Source organism: Hibiscus syriacus, unplaced genomic scaffold (genome assembly GCF_006381635.1).
Source record: "Hibiscus syriacus cultivar Baekdansim isolate YM2019G1 unplaced genomic scaffold, ASM638163v2 tig00111408_pilon, whole genome shotgun sequence".
NCBI classification, from domain to species: Eukaryota; Viridiplantae; Streptophyta; class Magnoliopsida; order Malvales; family Malvaceae; genus Hibiscus; species Hibiscus syriacus.
Window position 1 is genome coordinate 367,462 of NW_024063085.1, and position 18,190 is coordinate 385,651.

General features: G+C 35.0%; 4 protein-coding genes and 1 pseudogene across 4 annotated transcripts; all 5 read right to left on the minus strand.

Moving 5' to 3' along the window:
• Positions 1-2,358: 2,358 nt before the first annotated feature.
• Positions 2,359-3,642, minus strand: LOC120162754 (protein TORNADO 2-like). The gene is made up of 2 exons (XM_039172841.1): positions 2,750-3,642; positions 2,359-2,674 (listed from the first exon to the last, which is right to left on the minus strand). The coding sequence occupies exons 1-2, from the start codon at positions 3,245-3,247 to the stop codon at positions 2,360-2,362; spliced, it is 813 nt and encodes a 270-aa protein (XP_039028772.1). The 5' UTR covers positions 3,248-3,642; the 3' UTR covers position 2,359.
• Positions 3,643-3,939: 297 nt separating this feature from the next.
• LOC120162755 (protein TORNADO 2-like) lies at positions 3,940-5,785 on the minus strand. The gene is made up of 2 exons (XM_039172842.1): positions 5,194-5,785; positions 3,940-4,334 (listed from the first exon to the last, which is right to left on the minus strand). The coding sequence occupies exons 1-2, from the start codon at positions 5,689-5,691 to the stop codon at positions 4,023-4,025; spliced, it is 810 nt and encodes a 269-aa protein (XP_039028773.1). The 5' UTR covers positions 5,692-5,785; the 3' UTR covers positions 3,940-4,022.
• An 826-nt stretch (positions 5,786-6,611) lies between these two features.
• LOC120162753 (zinc finger CCCH domain-containing protein 12-like) lies at positions 6,612-9,178 on the minus strand. Its single transcript, XM_039172840.1, has 2 exons — positions 7,944-9,178; positions 6,612-7,223 (listed from the first exon to the last, which is right to left on the minus strand). Exons 1-2 carry the CDS (start codon positions 8,710-8,712, stop codon positions 6,943-6,945), a joined length of 1,050 nt encoding a protein of 349 aa, XP_039028771.1. The 5' UTR covers positions 8,713-9,178; the 3' UTR covers positions 6,612-6,942.
• A 2,970-nt stretch (positions 9,179-12,148) lies between these two features.
• Positions 12,149-14,413, minus strand: LOC120162758 (annotated as a pseudogene).
• LOC120162773 (vesicle-associated membrane protein 721-like) lies at positions 14,330-17,700 on the minus strand. The gene is made up of 5 exons (XM_039172851.1): positions 17,511-17,700; positions 16,488-16,629; positions 16,296-16,416; positions 15,799-15,861; positions 14,330-14,642 (listed from the first exon to the last, which is right to left on the minus strand). The coding sequence occupies exons 1-5, from the start codon at positions 17,698-17,700 to the stop codon at positions 14,493-14,495; spliced, it is 666 nt and encodes a 221-aa protein (XP_039028782.1). The 3' UTR covers positions 14,330-14,492.
• Between the last annotated feature and the right edge of the window lie 490 nt (positions 17,701-18,190).

Consider the following 18,190-nt stretch of genomic DNA (forward strand, 5'->3'; position numbering starts at 1 on the left):
ACCAGATTGGCCCGTTCTGGCCCAAGTACCCTTATTCCCGCATAGTAAAAGTTGTAAAGTCAACAAGCTTGTTTTGATTTCATTGAACAACACACGATTCATTCAGTCCACAAACTTAATTATGCGTGAAGTGGAAGTTGTAGGCAGGAAATTTCGTAAGGCCTCAGCAATTGGGACAAATTTTCTTCTTAACCTGGAGAAATTGATGTGAGTATCTACAAAAACTTAGTATTGACGGGTCAAGTCTATCTAGCTTCTTTCCAAGAAGATTGAAGTGAATAAACTCCCTCGAAGAATTAAGATCTCTTACTCGCTTTTAACCGAAACCCCAAATACCCCCCTATTATACTCTTTTTTTTTATTAATATTAGCTGGTACGAGGTAATATAGGTTTAAATATAACTCTCAACTATTTGACATTAGACACTCGTACGCATAGCATTCCTAATGTTTAAACCCGAGACCTCAAGAAATAACAACAATTCTTTTATTACTAGGTTTGTGATGATACGTCCAAGCCCAACCCATATTATTATTTTCATGTTTAGGTCATCCTCATTTTTTATTTATAATTTAAGATAAATTATCTATTTGATATCTCATTTATTTTTGTATTTTTTTGGGAAAAATTATATTTAATGTTATCTTTTTCTTTTTCTTTCTTTTAATTATTAGTAGTTAAGTTCAACTATTGACTTAACCTAAATAGTTATACCACAAATAAACCCCATTCACTAATTTAATACATGACTTATTAATCCACCTGGCTAGCTAACCAACTATTCAATAACCTCAACTAACTCTATCAAATATTTAATCAGCAAATTAACTTCAACCTTTTTTAAAGTGAATTTGATCTTACAAGTTTATTACATAAGTTGTAATTGTGATATGCCCGAATCAAATATAAACAATTTTCTTCCTTGTTCTTAACATTCATTCGTAGTTATTCTTTAACATTTTCTTTCTTATTGTATTTCTTCTTCAAAACTCATTCGAAATTCCTTTTTGTTGGAAGCAAGACAATCAAACTGCAAGCTCTCGATTGCAATCTAAAGACCCTCTTAGACAAGAAGACACTCCATTATATTTGATTAAGGAAGGCAAGACTGTTAAACTGGTAAATCCTCCCCATATAAATTTCTACCATGAACACTTTGACTATTAAATATCAAATTCCATGTTACCTTGTGGAAGAATCATCAGACAACAGTGATAGAAAGATTAATGAAAGGTAAACATCAACCAACATAAACCAGTAACACTGATTTCCTCAACAACCCTGCACAACTTGAGATAATAACATAATGATACCGACATATTCATCAACAGTTTGAGCATCTAATCCAAATATGGTTCTATCATAGTAACAACATACTGATATGAACAGATCCAACAACTAAACTCAAGTTAAGCACTAGATTAAAGAAGAAACTGGAAGACTAGAACGATGAGATTAATGAAAACCAGAGACCTAAAACGAATTGAAATCGTCAATCGGAAACACAACTGCTGCACAAGCCAAGAACGAACCGACAGAGGAAGCACAACAACAGCAGATTGAAACCAGGATGCAATAGCCTCAGATCTGAGGTGTCAGATGGAATGGTAAATTACATGCAGCGACAATAGAAGAAGCAATCAGTGAATGATCAGGAATGACAGCAGTAGCGGCAGTAGAAAAAAAGACGATGAAGTGAACTGACCAAAGAAACATTATCTTCGTATGAAGAGAGGGAAAACAACGTAGAATTTATTATATCAAAATTTGGAATGTTACAAAAAAAGTATATAAAAACCTTCTGAGGATATCTTAAATCAACTCTATATCCCCTCGCGACATCAAATATCAAATTATACACATTTAATTACCGTAGAATTTATTATATTAGATATCTATTGATATAATATAATTACACTGTATCAAAAAGTAGATATTACATACTACATTGGATATAGATTTTCTTTATATTTATCCCTATAAAGTACTTACTGTATAACCCCACAAATCCTTTGCTGCTGCCCTCCTACTCGTTATAGAAAAAGGGAGAAAAACTTATCAGCTTTCGGTGGCTCCACAAATCACGCGAACACACATTATTGGCCTTTTTATACAATTTTCTACCTCGATAATGAAAATGATCATCTACTCTACCCCATCTCCCAACAGTGATTTCTCTTTTATATGTTTCTCCAGCAAATGTTAAATCAAAGGATAATTTGGATACTATTCCATACACGTTAGCTGGCATAGTTTTTCATGATAATGTTAACGATTTTAAACATTATGCTCACAGTTCAAAAGAAAAGAAAGAAAGATTTTGATCGAACTAGCTCATAACTACATAAAGAAAGGAGTTTATGTATCTTGTTTGTGGCGTCTTGGGGATGTATCTTCAGTTTTGTACTTCCTAAGAGCAAAACAAAACCCTATTAAATATAAGAATATCAAAACAACGAGAGTAATTAACAATATGATGTCCACGTTTCTCCATTCTTTGGTCAAATTGTCCAGTAATCCCGCTTTGCATGAATCACAGTGGAAGCAAAGCTGCATTTGTTCATTGCTCCACTGCAAGCAATCCATGCTTGCTGCTGTGTTGTTGGGATTCAGCCAATACGTTGGATTTATGTATGAATACCCGCACTCAGCTGGCGGCATACAGCATCCATACTATAAAACATCCAGTAAAAAAAAGAAATTATTCTTTGCTTTTTCTATGCATTGCAAGTTTAGAATAAAGTTTACCTGTATAGATGTTAACCGAGCATTGAAGAAATCCTGAGCTATACGATATCTCTGGTTTAACTCAGAACACATATCTGTTGAGTTAAGGCATGATCTAACTCGGTCCCACTTGTAAGGACTCGTTACCTTCCGACGAAGCCAACCGGAAAAATCATTAAGGTCATGTTCCGTGTAGGTGCGGCCTGGTGCAGGGTGGCCTGAACCCTTGTTGGTGATCAAATAGATGAAAACAACCAAACATGCAAACACTATTATCAAGATGAACATTGCTACGAGGTAAACGATAAGTAGCCAAGTGATGCGCCAGCACCCTCCTATGAAGCCTAATAGTGCCACGACCGAGATTGAGGCGCCTAGGATTATTAGAGGCCATTGCAGGACCTTGACGCAAGCGTTGTCTGGTTCGTTTGCGAGCCAGATTCCTGCACCGATGATTGGAATCGAGAGAAGCAAGGTGATGAAGTTGAGAGTACCAACAATGGTATTGTTTGCTGCCATCTCGGTTAGACCAAGGCTTATGTGAGGATACTTCTATGGGGATAGTTTGTTCTGTTTTCCTGTACTGAAATAAACCAAATACTAATGGGAATTTGGAAGAAAGGAAATGTAATGGCTTAGAGTAAGGATAAAAGTGAACCAAACAAAATGAAGAAAATGTTGACGACTATGGGGTCATATTTTCCAACTTTGGGCCAGCTAGATGAGCACGAATCACAATAAAATGGAATCCCTTGTTTGATAAGAAAGAGCTTTAATTCTTTCCAGTCACAAATGCAGAAATGCTTCAGTTGTGGGGATTTGCTGTTGTTTACTTTGAACTAGAAGGGGGGATATTTCTCGGGGGAGTACCACTGTCGGCCATTTTGTTTCCGAATTCCAAAACCGGGATTTCAGGTCTTTTGCTCCCAGGCTTAACTTTTCAAAACCAGCTACTAATTAAGATCATTTGTTGGTTTATTTTAGAGATTCGTGCCAAGCCCCTTGCAATGATCCATTTTTTAGTTGTCATTGATATGCAGGCATTTCCTGCATATTGTCAGACAGTAATTCATGAACCCCACCCTTAAAGTCAATGTTCTTAAGGAATAATTATTGAAGTAGGACACATCTCATCACTGTCTTTACAGAAATTTCTACTTAAGTTATACAAATTTTCAACCAAATGTAAACAGTTTACACATGCTTACTTATACAAAGTCGCAAAATCCAAAACTCCATTCAAACCAACCCCAATCGCTGCACTAACACTACCAGTTTAAACTTGACGTAGTTCTTACGCATAACCTTGCTTGTACTTTCTAAATATGTCCTCAGTTTTGGCATTCCTGAACGCACAACACCCTACCAGATAGACGCATATCAAAGCAATGAGAGTTATGAGCAGTATGATGTCGACTTTTCTCCATTCCTGCTTTATATTCGCAAGTAATCCCGCTTTGCACGAGTTACAATTGTAGCAGAGCTGCGTTTGGTCATTGCTCCACTGTATGCAATCCGGGTCTGCTATGTTGTTGATGGGGCTGATCCAGTTTGTTGGATTCACAAAATTGTATCCACATGCAGTTGGTGGCTTACAGCATCCAGACTGTAAAGAAAAAACATAAAGAAGAATAAAGATTTAGAGAATCTAATTACCTTAACACATGCCTGCTTAATTCTACTTTATTTTTAAGCTTAAAAAACTTGATCCGAACAATCTGTTGAAAAAAATAATTGTAAACTTTGAGGCATATTTGCAATGGATAATGGTAGAGATTCGAATTATAAAATTATGATTTTATATTCTATTTCATGAGACCTTTATAATAGTATATCATATGCTCAAAAAGATTTGAATGATGAATGAGAAATTGATACACAAAGTAAATTATTTGTGAATTATGTTGCAAAATACACTTATATCGCATATGGGTGGGATATCAAATATGTGATATGTTTATATATATGAACCAACTCTAGTGTTGAAGACTAAGCTGAAACTGTATAAATAAGTCTCAACAATTTTGTTGATTGGATTTCATGACACTAAGTCTCATATAGATCAAGTGCATCCCATTATTTAAGAAAAAAATAAAATTTAGTATAATATGTTAAAGAAAAATGAAAAAAATAAAATTTTTTACACCTCATTACTTTTAAGAAAATAAAATTAAAATTTTGGTCCGTCACTGACTATATATGAGTAATTATTTCGATCTTAATTCATTTTCCTTTTCTGCTTAATCTCTCTTTTTTGCTAACAATATCCCATTTCCGGAAGAAGGTTCATAGAATTCTAACAAGAACATAACATGGTTCTAAGCTCTCCTTTTGTTTTCTTGCAATGAGCTTATGCAATAACATACTTCATTAAGCTCCTATATGTAAGAATTTTTTAAGGAAGCAGTGAATTTAATCATATTAATGGAACAATTTGAAACATGAGGAGATGAAGTGAGATTTACCTCTATGGGTGTTAAATGAGAGTTAAAGAAATCTATAGCCATATTATAGCTTTGGTTCAGCTGGGAACACATATCTGTTGAGCTGAGACAGAGTTTAATCCTTTCCCATTTGTAAGAACTTCGAACTCTTCGTTGAAGCCAACCCGAAAAATCTTCAAGATGATATTCCAAGTATGCCCGACTCGGTTCGAGGTGGCCTGAACCTCTCACGGTGACCATGTAGATGAAAACAACCAAGCATGCAAGCAATATGACGAGGATCAGCATGCCAACAAGGTAAGCAATAAGGAGCCAGGGAATGCGCCAAAACCCTCCAATGAAGCCTGCTAGAGCTACAACCAAGATTAAGACCCCCAAAACTATAACAGGCCATTGTAAAATCCTGACACAGGAATTGTCTGGTTGATTTGCAAGCCAGATTCCAGCACCTATGATTGGAATCGAGAGCAGCATGGCAACAAAATTGATTGCACCGATTACATGGTTGCTAAATGCCATTTTTCTTCTTCTTTTTAGAGAACTAATCAGTCTGAGAAGAGAGTGAAAGACCTATGTGGGAACTGTTCTGAGATCTAACAATGAAAAAAGGCTCTTAAAACAGAAGAGGGAATTGCCTCGAGTAAAGATATACATGTTGAAAAAATGGGTACATGATAGTGCTCCCCACAAGTTTTATTTTGTTGTTTGCCTTGGATTGGACCGGTGAAAGCTACGAAATAAAGCAATTAATGACTATTTTTAAAGTGTATTTAGGTCTTCAAAGCTAATCACTTTTTTGAAACGGAATACATTTGTACAGGACATGCGAAGAAAAAGAAACAAAGTGATTAGTTGTCTACAACTTTTGTATTTATCAAGGAAAAAACTAGAGAAAAAGACAATTAAACTTCCCACATGTTCTTTGGTTTTGCATCCCTTTATGCCTTTTAGGCTTTGCTCCTCTTCTCTACTCCTAGGTATGGAGTGTCCCATGGAATTTGACCTTGAATGTATTTCCATCTTGTCACGTTTTCAATCATGGTGTACTTTCGTATTCGAAGAGCGTTGTGCCTCGTCTTCTACACTGTCGAGTTTCTCTGTTATCGTCTTGAATGACACTGCAAACAGAATCTTGTACTGAACTTGGATTTGCTTTAATTTCGTACATGGAATTGCTACGAACAAGCATCGGAGGCATCTCTATCGATTTCCTAGCAACATATAACTCCCCGCGACAAACCGATCATGTTTTCCAGATGAAGCCTACATAAGTATGCTGTGTAAAAACCAATGACCGCAACAAGGAATACTATTGTTACAATTATAGATGCTGGCTGGCTGGCGATATTTCCATTTTCTGGCTAGACAGGGAGCTAAGAACAAAAATACAACTTCAGTAACACCAGCAAAGTGGAACACGTTTCTTTTCAGATTAAAAAGGGTAATCTTATAGTATTTGACAACAAGGACCAAGTTACAGTACAGCAGTAATACAAACGTCATATACGTTCCCAGCCAGGGAGGGTATATTCATACATAATGACTATGCAGCTGCCATGTCAACAAGCCAAGTATACTTCAAAGACTTGAAGCGAGCAAAGAAAAGATTTTCCTAACTCATAAGCTGAAGCTTTAAGTTACATCAACATGACCCTGATGTCCTACCCCTAGGAATATAATTATTCACTTTCCAAGGAGAAGTTCTTAATGCAAAGATTTCCTGCTTTCGTCGCTTTTTTTTTCTCTCCCTAGGTGCTTAGAAGACTGCATTCATTCAATATCATCAATCCAGTCACCATATATTCGACTGATTTTATCTGGACCCTTCCATTTCTGAATGGTTCTTTGTCCTGGCTTCTGGAGTACAATGGATGTCCTCTGCGAAGGAACTCCACGATAAACATCTGAAAGAGGTACCAAAGGGGCTGATGCCGCCAAAGTATCTGCAGGAGTTTTTGATGGCACCCCTCCCCCTTGCTTTGAGTCAAAGGGGGGAGCAGAAGAATCCTTTGCTTCCGCATCCACAAGCCCCCCTCCAAATCCGTGTAATTCTGCAGCAATACAAACCATGAATCACTATATGACATATGCTTAAAGCATAGAAGATACTCATGACTAGTCATTTAGCTGCTCAACAATGGAGCACTGGTTTTAAGAGAATTCAAAAGTAAAGGTGAGTGAAATACAACTAACAATACGGTTCTCACTCACCTGAAATAATCGAACAGCTAAAGGGTACAAGCACATGAACTGCAAATTCTTGGTTCTTACTTAACAAGTGTGTAGTACCATTGGCCATGATACTCATTTGGAAAACCAACTTAAACATCAGTGGTAGTTTAATTAGAATTTGAGCCCCTAGAAGACTTTTAGTAACACAAAGCATACCCTCCAATCGAAGAAGACAATCCCAGTATAGAGCATACTCGTAGGAATGGAACAATTACAGACCTCTTCCCTAGATTGAAGCTTGTTGATGGGAAAAGTTGGGTTCACCCCTTCTTGAGAGAAAGCCCGGGGGGGAGAGAAAAGTCCCCTCCACCGAGCAACCAGCTGCCCTAACTAGAAGGGGTGAACCGCTAAAAGCCAACTTTTCCCATTAACAAAGCTTTTCAGTTGAACTCTATGTGAATTCTAGTTCTTTTCTTTTGACTAAATAGCTAACACCAATAACAAACAAATAAAAGGCATAACTATTTGCCATAATCCAAATCAAACCAGGACAAGAAGAAAACGTAAATTTGGTTAACCGATCAATCAATAAACCGTACCTCCAACTCCATGAGCAAAATGGCATTTATTTCCAAATGGGCAGTAGCCAGTAAGTTCCCACTTATTACAAATCCTTGTCTTCCAATTAGACGGTTTAACATTTGGCCCATTCCCACCACCACCACCACCTCCTCCACTGCCGCCGCCGCCCCCGCCGCCAGCATAACCTCCTGGCCCCAAACTAATAGCTACACTCTCTCGATTCTTGGACTGCTCGTCGTGCAAAAAGGTGCAATTGTCACCATAAGGACACCCTTCCTCTGTATAGAACTTCTTGCAATGCCTTCCCTTATATGATCTCTGTGTTTCACCTGAAAAATTAGAAGACACCAAAGCGGGAATCTGGAATTCCTCTCTGGGTTCTGACGAAATCCCTCTTTCATCTTCATTAGCTGCCACTATTTCTTGCCAATTAGGAGGTGGGCGCCGAAGCTCTTCAATGCTATGAGCAAAGTTACAGTTTGTGATATACGGGCAGGTGCCAACCCTGAACTTGCAGCAAAGCTTGGTCTTGAAGAACATTTTGCCTATGGCTCTGGACCTTGAATTTGATTCCTGGGATGAATTTTTCGGTTTCTTGTTCGGTGGCTGTTCGGAATTGGACCATGATTGAGGTTGTCTTTGGTCTTCGGTGGAGGAATCATGGTTGTTCCAAACACGGTAATCTTCTTCTGTTGCCCAAACTGAAGTGTCTGTAGAATTCGGAACCCAATTTTCAGGTGCATTTGTTTGAATTACGTGGACCACATTTTCTCTACCGTAATCCATTTTACTTTATTTTTTCTTTTCTTTTTTTTAAAAAGGGGGGAATTCCTTTGGAACAGAAAACCTAATTTGAGGTAGGAAATCACAAACCAGAAAATTGCAGATGTACCCAGAAGCTAAAATTATAGGAATTTGATGAAAACCCAATTTTCAGGTGCATTTGCAGATGTACCCAGAAGCTGAAATTACAGGAATTGGATGAAAATTGAAGTTAAAAGAGTGGTTTTTGTGAAGGAGGTGGAAGGATTTGGAGTTGGATCTACAACCATAAAATATCATGAGATATATGGGAAATGGTAAGAAAAGAAGAAGAAGATAAAATTCATTCATCAAGGATAATAAAAGTGGAATAAAAATGAAAATATCATATGGAATGAAGAAATTTAGAGATGCAGTGTCTACAATCTGGAGAACATAAAACCAAGATTTTTCATTTCTACTTTTGGTAAAAACTATCTGCGACAACACAACTTTGGAGAAGAGGTAAAACAACCAACTTGTTTTTCCCCCCTTCAAATTTTCAATTATAAATCTAGCCCATTATTCTAATTTAATTAATTTTAAACTCATCAAATCAAATATAAAAAAATATTATTCTCTTAAAAGTTTTGAGTTTGAATAGATAAATCTCATAGTGTAGATTATCAATAGATTAAGAAAGTTCTGAACATATATTATTTTGTAATTACCTAAACTATTAAAAAACAATAAATTTCACTTTATATATTGAAAATTTTAAATTAAAAAATGTAAAACAATCAAATTATATAACAATAATCAAATTTACAACTTACATATATCAGCAAATTTTGACTTATTTAATATTTTACTCAAAACTGAAAATTTTAAATTGTAAAAATATAAAAAATTAAGATTAAACTGCATAAATTAAATTTACATCTTTTACATAGTGTAAGAATTAATAAAAAGCTTAATTATAAAATAAATACTCATAATTATTTCTTTCTATTTTAGATACCTAATTTCTTCAACCAAAATATGTGTGGAACATAATGCAACCATTTATGGTATATTTCTTATTTTCCTTAAATAATTCTAGTGAATATTTAACATATACCCTTTCATTTTTTATTAAACATTTGACTTGTCGTATTTTTTGTCTTAGTTGTTAAATTTAGTTTATTTATCAAAATATTTTATGGTCCATTTGTTGGGTCGCTGAAAAGATTCTTTCACCAAATAACCAAACATAAAACAAACTGTACTTTAAACTAGAAATTAAGGAGAATAAAACTAGGAATTTAGAATATAAAAACACAATAAGAATGATCTAAAGAAGCTTCTTGAACCATCCAAAGTCTTCAAATGGCTTCAGTGGTAGGCTTTTCTTGAAGCTCGTGGAGTGTAGATAATGATTCTTACATTCATCAATCCAGAATGATTCATTTGAATGCCCATAATCATTCCTTCAGGGGTTTAAACTCTACGATAAGAGGAGAATGAAAGTAGGAGAAAGAGAAAGGATGAGACACCACACATCCAACTGTTCTCCCCTCTCCCATACTCCTAAACATAGGAAGCATTTAGGTTTTCAACAATAGGTAAATCATATTTTTAGTCATTCATAACTTAAAAAACCTCTTAATCAATCTCAATTCTCACTCGATTAAGCTCGTATTTTACCCAATAACTCTAATCACACATACTAATTGATATATTCATAGCCTGGAGTCAACACTTAAAAATTAACTAAAAAAATTGGATCATTACAAAAATTCATTTAATCAAGTAGGCCCAAACAACTCTCATGCTTGTTATTCTTCATCCTTAAATTGAATTGTAGGTAATTATCAGTCATGTCACTGTATAATGTGGCATCAACTAGGGGAAAATTGGTGTATCCTTGGTTAACATTGGAGGCATCAACTATAAACTCCCAAAACTATTAGGCATAAAACATCTCTCAACAACAGTTCTTCGTGTAACAGTTGACGGACAAGACGATTTAAAGAAAAAATAATTTATTATTAAACAACCAGTAGATTAATAAAATAGGTTCACCATGACTTGAATAGAGTGGGCTGGAAAGGACCAATTCCCTCCCAACCCACTCTACCATGCGAAACATAAGATAATGACTATATAAATAATCTCTCCCTATGAAGAAAGTGAATTCTCAAACCATCTTGTAGTTCTTTTATTTCTCATGCGGAGGAACACCTTTGAATTTAAAATCGATGATAATTATTTCCCGTCCAATTTAAAAAGAAAATATTATAAACCGTCAGCTCGTCGCCTCCATCCCTAACCCATTTAACCATTACCATTCTATATGTTGCACATCAAGAGAACCAACTAAATAATTCGAACTCTAATTCAGCTTATCAGAATTTGGTTATATGAAGATATAGATGCTCTTTTTGTTCCGAAGCTCGTTGTTTTGATAATGTTATAAACCTATTTATCAAGGTTAAATTGTAATTTTTTTTATGAAAAAAGTAAAATTTTAAATTAAACTGAACATTTTTATTATTTTGGTGTCATTTTTTATTCTTGAGATAATGGCAGGAAAACTGTCACTTGAGAATCTCACTCTTGGTTGAATTAGATTCCCAACTGATTTTAGTTTGCATCAAGTTGTTCAGGTTCTTGATTTTATAGTTAGATTTTTTTCACCTTCATTACATTGTTATGCTAGTATTTTTTTAAATAGTTCGATATAATTATAATATAATATTTGTTCAGAATATTTCTTAATATTGATAACGTACACACTCAGTAAACACAGTTGTTCGAATCTAGGATATCAAGAAAAACAATATTTCCTTTAATCACTAAAACCACTTATTAATTCGTTATGATAATCTTTTTAGATCCGGCTGATCATCTTTTTGTGTTTAGCATAAATAGGACATCAGAGTTAGGAAGAAAACCACGTAAAGGTCAAAAAAAAAAAAAAAGGAATGGGGATCATTATTTTATCATTATTTACTAATCCACATGTCATCATCTTAGTGAAGGGGCACACAAAGGGCATGGAGCTAGAGAAAGTTTGATAGTAATTACAAATATTAACCATCAATTGGTCTAATAAATGAAATGGAAGGCTTATCAAACAATATTAAATGTCAATTTTCAAACAATATTGATTTTAGATTCATAGTTCGGTTAACTTAAATTAAATATTACAGAATTTTGTTCTTTTTTATGATTCGAATTTGAAAAGTGTAATTTGCATGAGTGCATAAATTATATATAAATATTTTCAAAGAAAATTAAGGAAATATAATTTTTAAGCTTTAGAATTAAGAATTTAGAGTTTAGAACATATAATAATATTAAAATTCCGTTGGAAAAATATTTTATTTCCGATTCTCGCACATAAAATAATAAGCATAAAATAATTTTAAAAATCCCATGAATTATAAGACAAATTATAAACACTTTGGCTATTTGAAAAAAATGTATAAATACTTCACCTTCAACCTGAATTTTGGAAATGGATCAATCCTCCAAAGGTAGCTCACTCTTAAAATCCAACATCATCTTTTTCAATTTCTTGTTGCTTAACCTTTGTTGGATCATCATGTGAGCATCTTCGTAACTGCGATATATATATATATATATATATTAAATTAATACCACCATATATACATTGATTATTGGATAATCATATTAACTAAGACACTAACCTTTGTGGATGTGGGGAAAGAGCAGAAGGTGTAAGCAAGCGGGCGAGGCGAATAGCATCTTCTTGGTTAGTAACAGCGTGATTGAAGCATAAATATCGACCGTAGGACGAAACATCTTCAAAGACGCAGATGTGAGCGTCGACCAAGAAATGAAGGTCGACGGTCACCAACGTCCCACCCTCGTACATCTTGGCCGCTCCTTTCATGTAAGGGTGGGTGATCGACAGATGCCGCCCCGTCAACAATCTACCGTTGATCGAAACCATGTTAATGCCCCTGTCCATTGCCAATGCCCATGCTGTCTTCTCTGCTACCGTCTTCGATGGTGCGTGCCATAACTGCTTTGCCACTTTACTTGTGTCAATCACCAAACAAAAACTATAATCTAATCAATAAGCAGCTCTAACACCTTGAATTCGCGACAGAGATCGACATCGCTCCAATGTCCTTCGTCCAAATCGGATTCAATCGATCGAGGGTTGCCTCTCCAAATAACGCGGTGACGGAGGATGTGAAGACCACCTTGTCTATCGTCTCCGTCCGAGAGCAGGTCTCTATCACATTGTGTGCAGCTCTTACCTCTTCTTCTGCCATATATTCCTGCAGTTGACCATTTTCTCAACTTGTGATAGAGGTAAAATGACCATTTTCATGTAGAAATTAAATATGGAAGACTATCACAAATAAATAAATATTTTAATGACTAAATTTTAAAAAATAGATATTAAATATTGAAGAAGTATAATTAATTCATGTAGAAAATGACTAAAATGTAATAATAAAAAGACAAAATGGCCAAAACTATAATTTACCCAAAAATAAAAATATATATCCTAAAAAGTCAGGTCGGATTAAGCACAGATTTAATGTCGAATATCTTAAAACGATGTTGTTTTAGAATAATAAAACTCTTCCAAAAAGACTGTTTTAAGACTATAAATCCTCCTCTCATTTTCTTTCTTTTCTTTTTCTTTTTCCTCTTAAGGAGCAATTCTGCAGTGCTGCGCCTTAGTATACGACTAAAATAAGGCGCTACCGGTTTTGTTATTTAAAATAATAACAAAACCGGTTGCGCCTTATTTTAGCCGTATACTAAGGCGCCGCACGTGAGTGTTTCCCTTAATCTATACAAACCAATATTCGGCATGTGCTAATCGCACTAGTCATTAGGGGTATTTATCGAGCGGGTTGGGTAGTGCTCGATTTGTGTTCATTAAAAAAATTTATTGTTTAACTCGACTTGCTGCTCATTAAGTTCGTTAAATTTTTTGTTGAGTCGTGTTCATTAAAAAAACTTATTATTCAACTCAGCTTGTTGCTCACTAGAATTTTTACCTTACTTTTTTAACTACATGTAAAATCTACTAATACTATATAAAACTTAATATAAACATAAATTAACAAGTTTAACAAAAAAAAACTTATCAAAAGAATATATGAAACAATTTCAAAATCTAAACTCTAAAATAACAATTCACAAATACATCAAACTAGTAAATTAGTATATTAATAGATTAGTAGTGATTAGTAATTTATCTTCTTATTATTTGTTAGTAAATTAGTCATTATTATTTGCACATTCTTTTTTTAAAATAAAATTACTTTTAAGGTAGTACTACTAAAAAAATATAAAAATATTAACGATTTGCTTGTGAATTTATTGAGTGGAGTAGGATCTTGCTCGACCCAACTCATCGAGATCTTAAATCGAGTCACCCTGAATTAAACATTAATTGAATTTTGACAGAATCAAGTTCAAATTACTTACGAGCTGTTCGATTAGTCATCACTCGTTAGCCGATGATCGCTGGGAAACCCAAAGAGTGTTCACTGAATTCAAATGGATGTGTTGGTTGTCGAGAATGAACTCTAGCTTAATGGTAAAGTTATGATTTGTTGTAAAATGCTTTTAAGGTAAAGGAGCGATATTATTGTTGCAAAAAGCACATTTTATATAATGCAATAAGAATTCATACGGTTTGTTCACATTCAAGAATAACTAGAACCAAACATCTGGTGATTGCTATATCCTTTCCTGACATAGAAGCCATTACAATATATATTTTTCCTCACGGTATTATCCTAAAAGCTCTGCTGGAAACTTACTATCCCCCTATTCAAGAACATCACTCATTTTCCGCAGTGGAAACCATGGCAAACAGAAAGGGCAATGATCAGGATCAAGGCTATCAGTATTCCTAGAACGATCAGCTTGATCTTCATGTTCTGTAACCACATCTTTCTTCGGATTTTTGTTCCAGTGTTCCGAAAGTCTTGAGCCTGCAAACAAAAAAACTATTTCAGCAAAGTCAAAGAAATGAATGTTCTAGCTGTACAGGAAACATGTTAAAATTACATCTCCTTGGAAGAGCTTTATCAGCAAAGTTCTGTACATCTCTACCGCAGGATTTAAAAAAGCAGTGGTGCATCACCGCCCGCCACAGCTATTGGCGTAAAATACAGCGTGAAAATATTTTGCACCAATAGCTACAAAAGGCAGTGTACTCACCAAGCCATTACCTATTTAATATATATATATATATATATCTTAATCTAAAACAGGAACTAGAAAACTGAGACACAGTATAGAAACCACAACCTTTCTTTTAAGAACATCCAATACTCAGCAACAGAACAATCTCACAAATAAAACACAGAATTTTTTCAAAAAATATCAACTCAAGCAGAAATTCGAAAGGGGGAGTTCAGCAATTATCTTTTTCAGCTTCTCACTTCTGGTGTGAAGAGCTCAATCAGGAAATGAAAATGCCACAGGATTGAACTTAAAGACAAGAAGGGACGGGACACCAGAGAGAGACCAAGACCCGAGAGTGTAAAGCATGGAAGACTGAAAAGGCAGCTAATGGTTGAAGCTTGAAGGCAGAGGAAACTCTGAGAAAGCAGTATGCTTGGGTGAATTGTCTGTAGGCTGTTACTATGAGTAGATTTCGTCGATAGAGTTTGAATATATGTGGCCTGATTGAGATGTAGACAGAGAATATGAAGAAGAAGAGAACATAATAGGCAGGGAAGGAGCCTGTTATGAGAAGGGGATCGCATGGCAGGCCATGCCAAATTAAGGGCGCAGGCCGAGTCCATTTTGAGTGACCTGACCCTCTTATCTTTCTCTTATATATATTTAGGAAGCAGTTTTAGGGGAATTTTTTAGGAAAATGATTAAAAAGGGTTTCTAGAATTATAAATTTAACTGTTATATTTTACAGTAAGGGCAAATTTGAAAGAACCACAATCATGATACACATCTCTTTACTTGTACTTCTATCATTCCTCATGTTCTACTTCGGCAATATAACAAACTTGTACGGAGTACTCCAAGCCAAGTCTCAACTCTCAAGTTATCAACAGAAACAACACACTTAGTTAATGCGATTGCATAGATATCATATTGATGCATGAAAGAGAGAGAGAAACTGACCTGGTGATGAAGACTCTCAGTCTTATCGACTAGCAGCTCTATCTTTTCCCCTCTATCTAACACCTATAGGAAGGAAATTCAGTAAAAATTACCAAAACCATGTTTCAAGTAAGATTGTCAATTAAAAATAATAATCATAATTTAACTTGGGAAAACTGCAAGTATTTTCATTTGGCAAAAACCACAAATAATTGAAACTAGTTGAAAAAAATAAATCCCACACCAATTACTCAGACACTTAAGATCTAAGAGAGGACATACTATATATGATAAATGAATATCATAGAATTATCAATATGAGTAAAGCTATCTGTCACCATGACTATGTAGTCAAAAAATAAGCCTAAAAATAAACGAAAGAAGAAAGGTAAACCATAAACCAATGTAAAAACAGAGTAGCATCTGATATCTTCTACTCTAGTCATTCCCACCATTTACGAAAAACTGAAATAACAACAGGAGCATAACCATGGTGCATCTAATAAGAGCACATATACCTTTTCAATGTTCTCCATCATAACACCTTTGACTTCTGAAACCTGAGCTTTAACCTTAGCAAGCTTGCTTATTTCTTCAGGATGCTCAATGCAGTACTGCATATGTTCTTTTAGTTTTTGCCTGCAATTAAAAGCATAAGAAGATAAGATCTCTCCATTAAGTAATTCATGATTTTAGTCAGAGGCAGATACCCAAATTCCTTGTTCAGGCTGTTGGCAGGAGCTGTAGCGGCCTTTCCGCTGCCATATTTTGACACAAAGTCATCCTTAATTCGCTCCAAAAAAGCAATAGGCACTTGCCTTCCAGCAGACTCGTCGGCAACAACACAATATGCTGCAACATTGAGAAGTAAACCAATCTACCACCGTCACTGATTAGAGAAAATTGTCAAAAAGAAGGCAAATAATGGCACAGTAAAAGGTAAATAATGGTACAGTAAAAGGTTCTTTCAACACTTCTTGGAGTGAAATAGACTTCATCGAAGCATAATGCACAAATACTAAAATTATCTGATTGTTAGTTAGACTTGTAAAAATATCTTTCTCCACCTTCCAGACTGCATACCTGCTGTGCATCTCCATCTTCTGGTTGAACATTAAATAGACTATTGAGATTAAGAACAAAATGAGAAGATATTTACTAGGAAAAAACAATGAGTTAATCTTACTCATCTATTTTCGGTCATCCAACTGTGTAGGAAAAAACAATGAGGAAAAACTAAAAGAGTTTTATATTGTGTAGGTGGATCCTAAGCGCGCACACACATATATATATATATATATATATATATATTCCAAATTGGTTCATGACACTAAACATAAAAAAACAAAACCACTCATGACACAATACAATTGCACATGGGTCTTCAACAACCAGCATATTAAACAAATCCAGTAAAGCACAAAAGAATAAAGCAAAAGAACTCAATAATAAAGCTACATACTCAACGCAATCGATTTGAGTAAGTTCCTACTCTATAACGCATAATAACTCTTAATTAATCTAAAATTAAGCAAGGAACACAAAGTTTCTACTTTTTTTTTCTGACAAGCAATTTTCTCGAAAAATACAAAGAAAGAAAAACCCAAACTTTCCCTCTAGATCTCAAATCTGACTTTTCCCAGCGATCAAACTCATTTGTTAAAGACCCTAACTATAAAATTAAGGAAACCCCACAGTTAACATCTCTAGAAAAAGAAGAATAGGAACTTAACTGTAGCCATTGTCAACAAGGTAATTGAAGGTGTGACCGTCACAGTTGTAAGTGAACTTGTTGTTGGAAGAAGGAAGCTTTTGAAGGCATTGGAAAGCTATGGAATTGAAATTTCCACTGAATTCAGTGTACTCTGCTAATATAACTTCCCCACGAGATACAAATGCATAAATCAAAGATTTCTGCACCATTTTCCCAGATATTTTTTCTGTATGAGATTTCAGGATTCAGGGAGAAAACAAAGAGAGATCTGAGATTTGAGAATCCCTCTTTTCTTTTCGCTTTATATTGCTTCCCCTTTGTTTACCTTCAGAAGCACTCTTCTCTTCTGCTGGCCTTTTTGTATATATAAAAATCAGAAAAATAAAAAAGGGAAAGATGAAAGGCTATTTTCTCGGTATATCACCGGTTATCGGTATTATTATTGATCTAACATCGGTTAGACTATATTTTTTGATTTAATACCTTTAGCAGAAAAGCGCGCCTCCTGCACCGCGTTATATGTTGATTTGGCGTCACGTGAGTATAGCGTGTCCCTGCCCCGTCATATACGGTGATCTGGCGTCACGTGAGTATAACGCGCTCCATGATCTGCGCTATACGCTACGTAGGGGTATAACACAGATCAGGGGCGCGTTATACGCTGTACCAAAATTATATTTAACGCGGTCCCTGATCCGC

Bases quoted from the DNA above. Each gene is read 5' to 3' on its own strand.
- LOC120162755 (XM_039172842.1), bottom strand. From the start codon at position 5,691: ATGGCATTTAGCAACCATGTAATCGGTGCAATCAATTTTGTTGCCATG. The intron at 4,335-5,193 runs GTAAATCTCACT...TTTTCTTTACAG, and splicing joins CTCATTTAACACCCATAGAG to TCTGGATGCTGTAAGCCACC.
- LOC120162753 (XM_039172840.1), bottom strand. From the start codon at position 8,712: ATGGATTACGGTAGAGAAAATGTGGTCCACGTAATTCAAACAAATGCA. The intron at 7,224-7,943 runs GTACGGTTTATT...GTATTGCTGCAG, and splicing joins TTTTGCTCATGGAGTTGGAG to AATTACACGGATTTGGAGGG.
- LOC120162754 (XM_039172841.1), bottom strand. From the start codon at position 3,247: ATGGCAGCAAACAATACCATTGTTGGTACTCTCAACTTCATCACCTTG. The intron at 2,675-2,749 runs GTAAACTTTATT...GATGTTTTATAG, and splicing joins CTCGGTTAACATCTATACAG to TATGGATGCTGTATGCCGCC.
- LOC120162773 (XM_039172851.1), bottom strand. From the start codon at position 17,700: ATGGTGCAGAAATCTTTGATTTATGCATTTGTATCTCGTGGGGAAGTT. The intron at 16,417-16,487 runs GTATCTGCCTCT...TTTTAATTGCAG, and splicing joins AGCCTGAACAAGGAATTTGG to GCAAAAACTAAAAGAACATA. The intron at 14,643-15,798 runs GTCAGTTTCTCT...TTTTGTTTGCAG, and splicing joins CTGAGAGTCTTCATCACCAG to GCTCAAGACTTTCGGAACAC.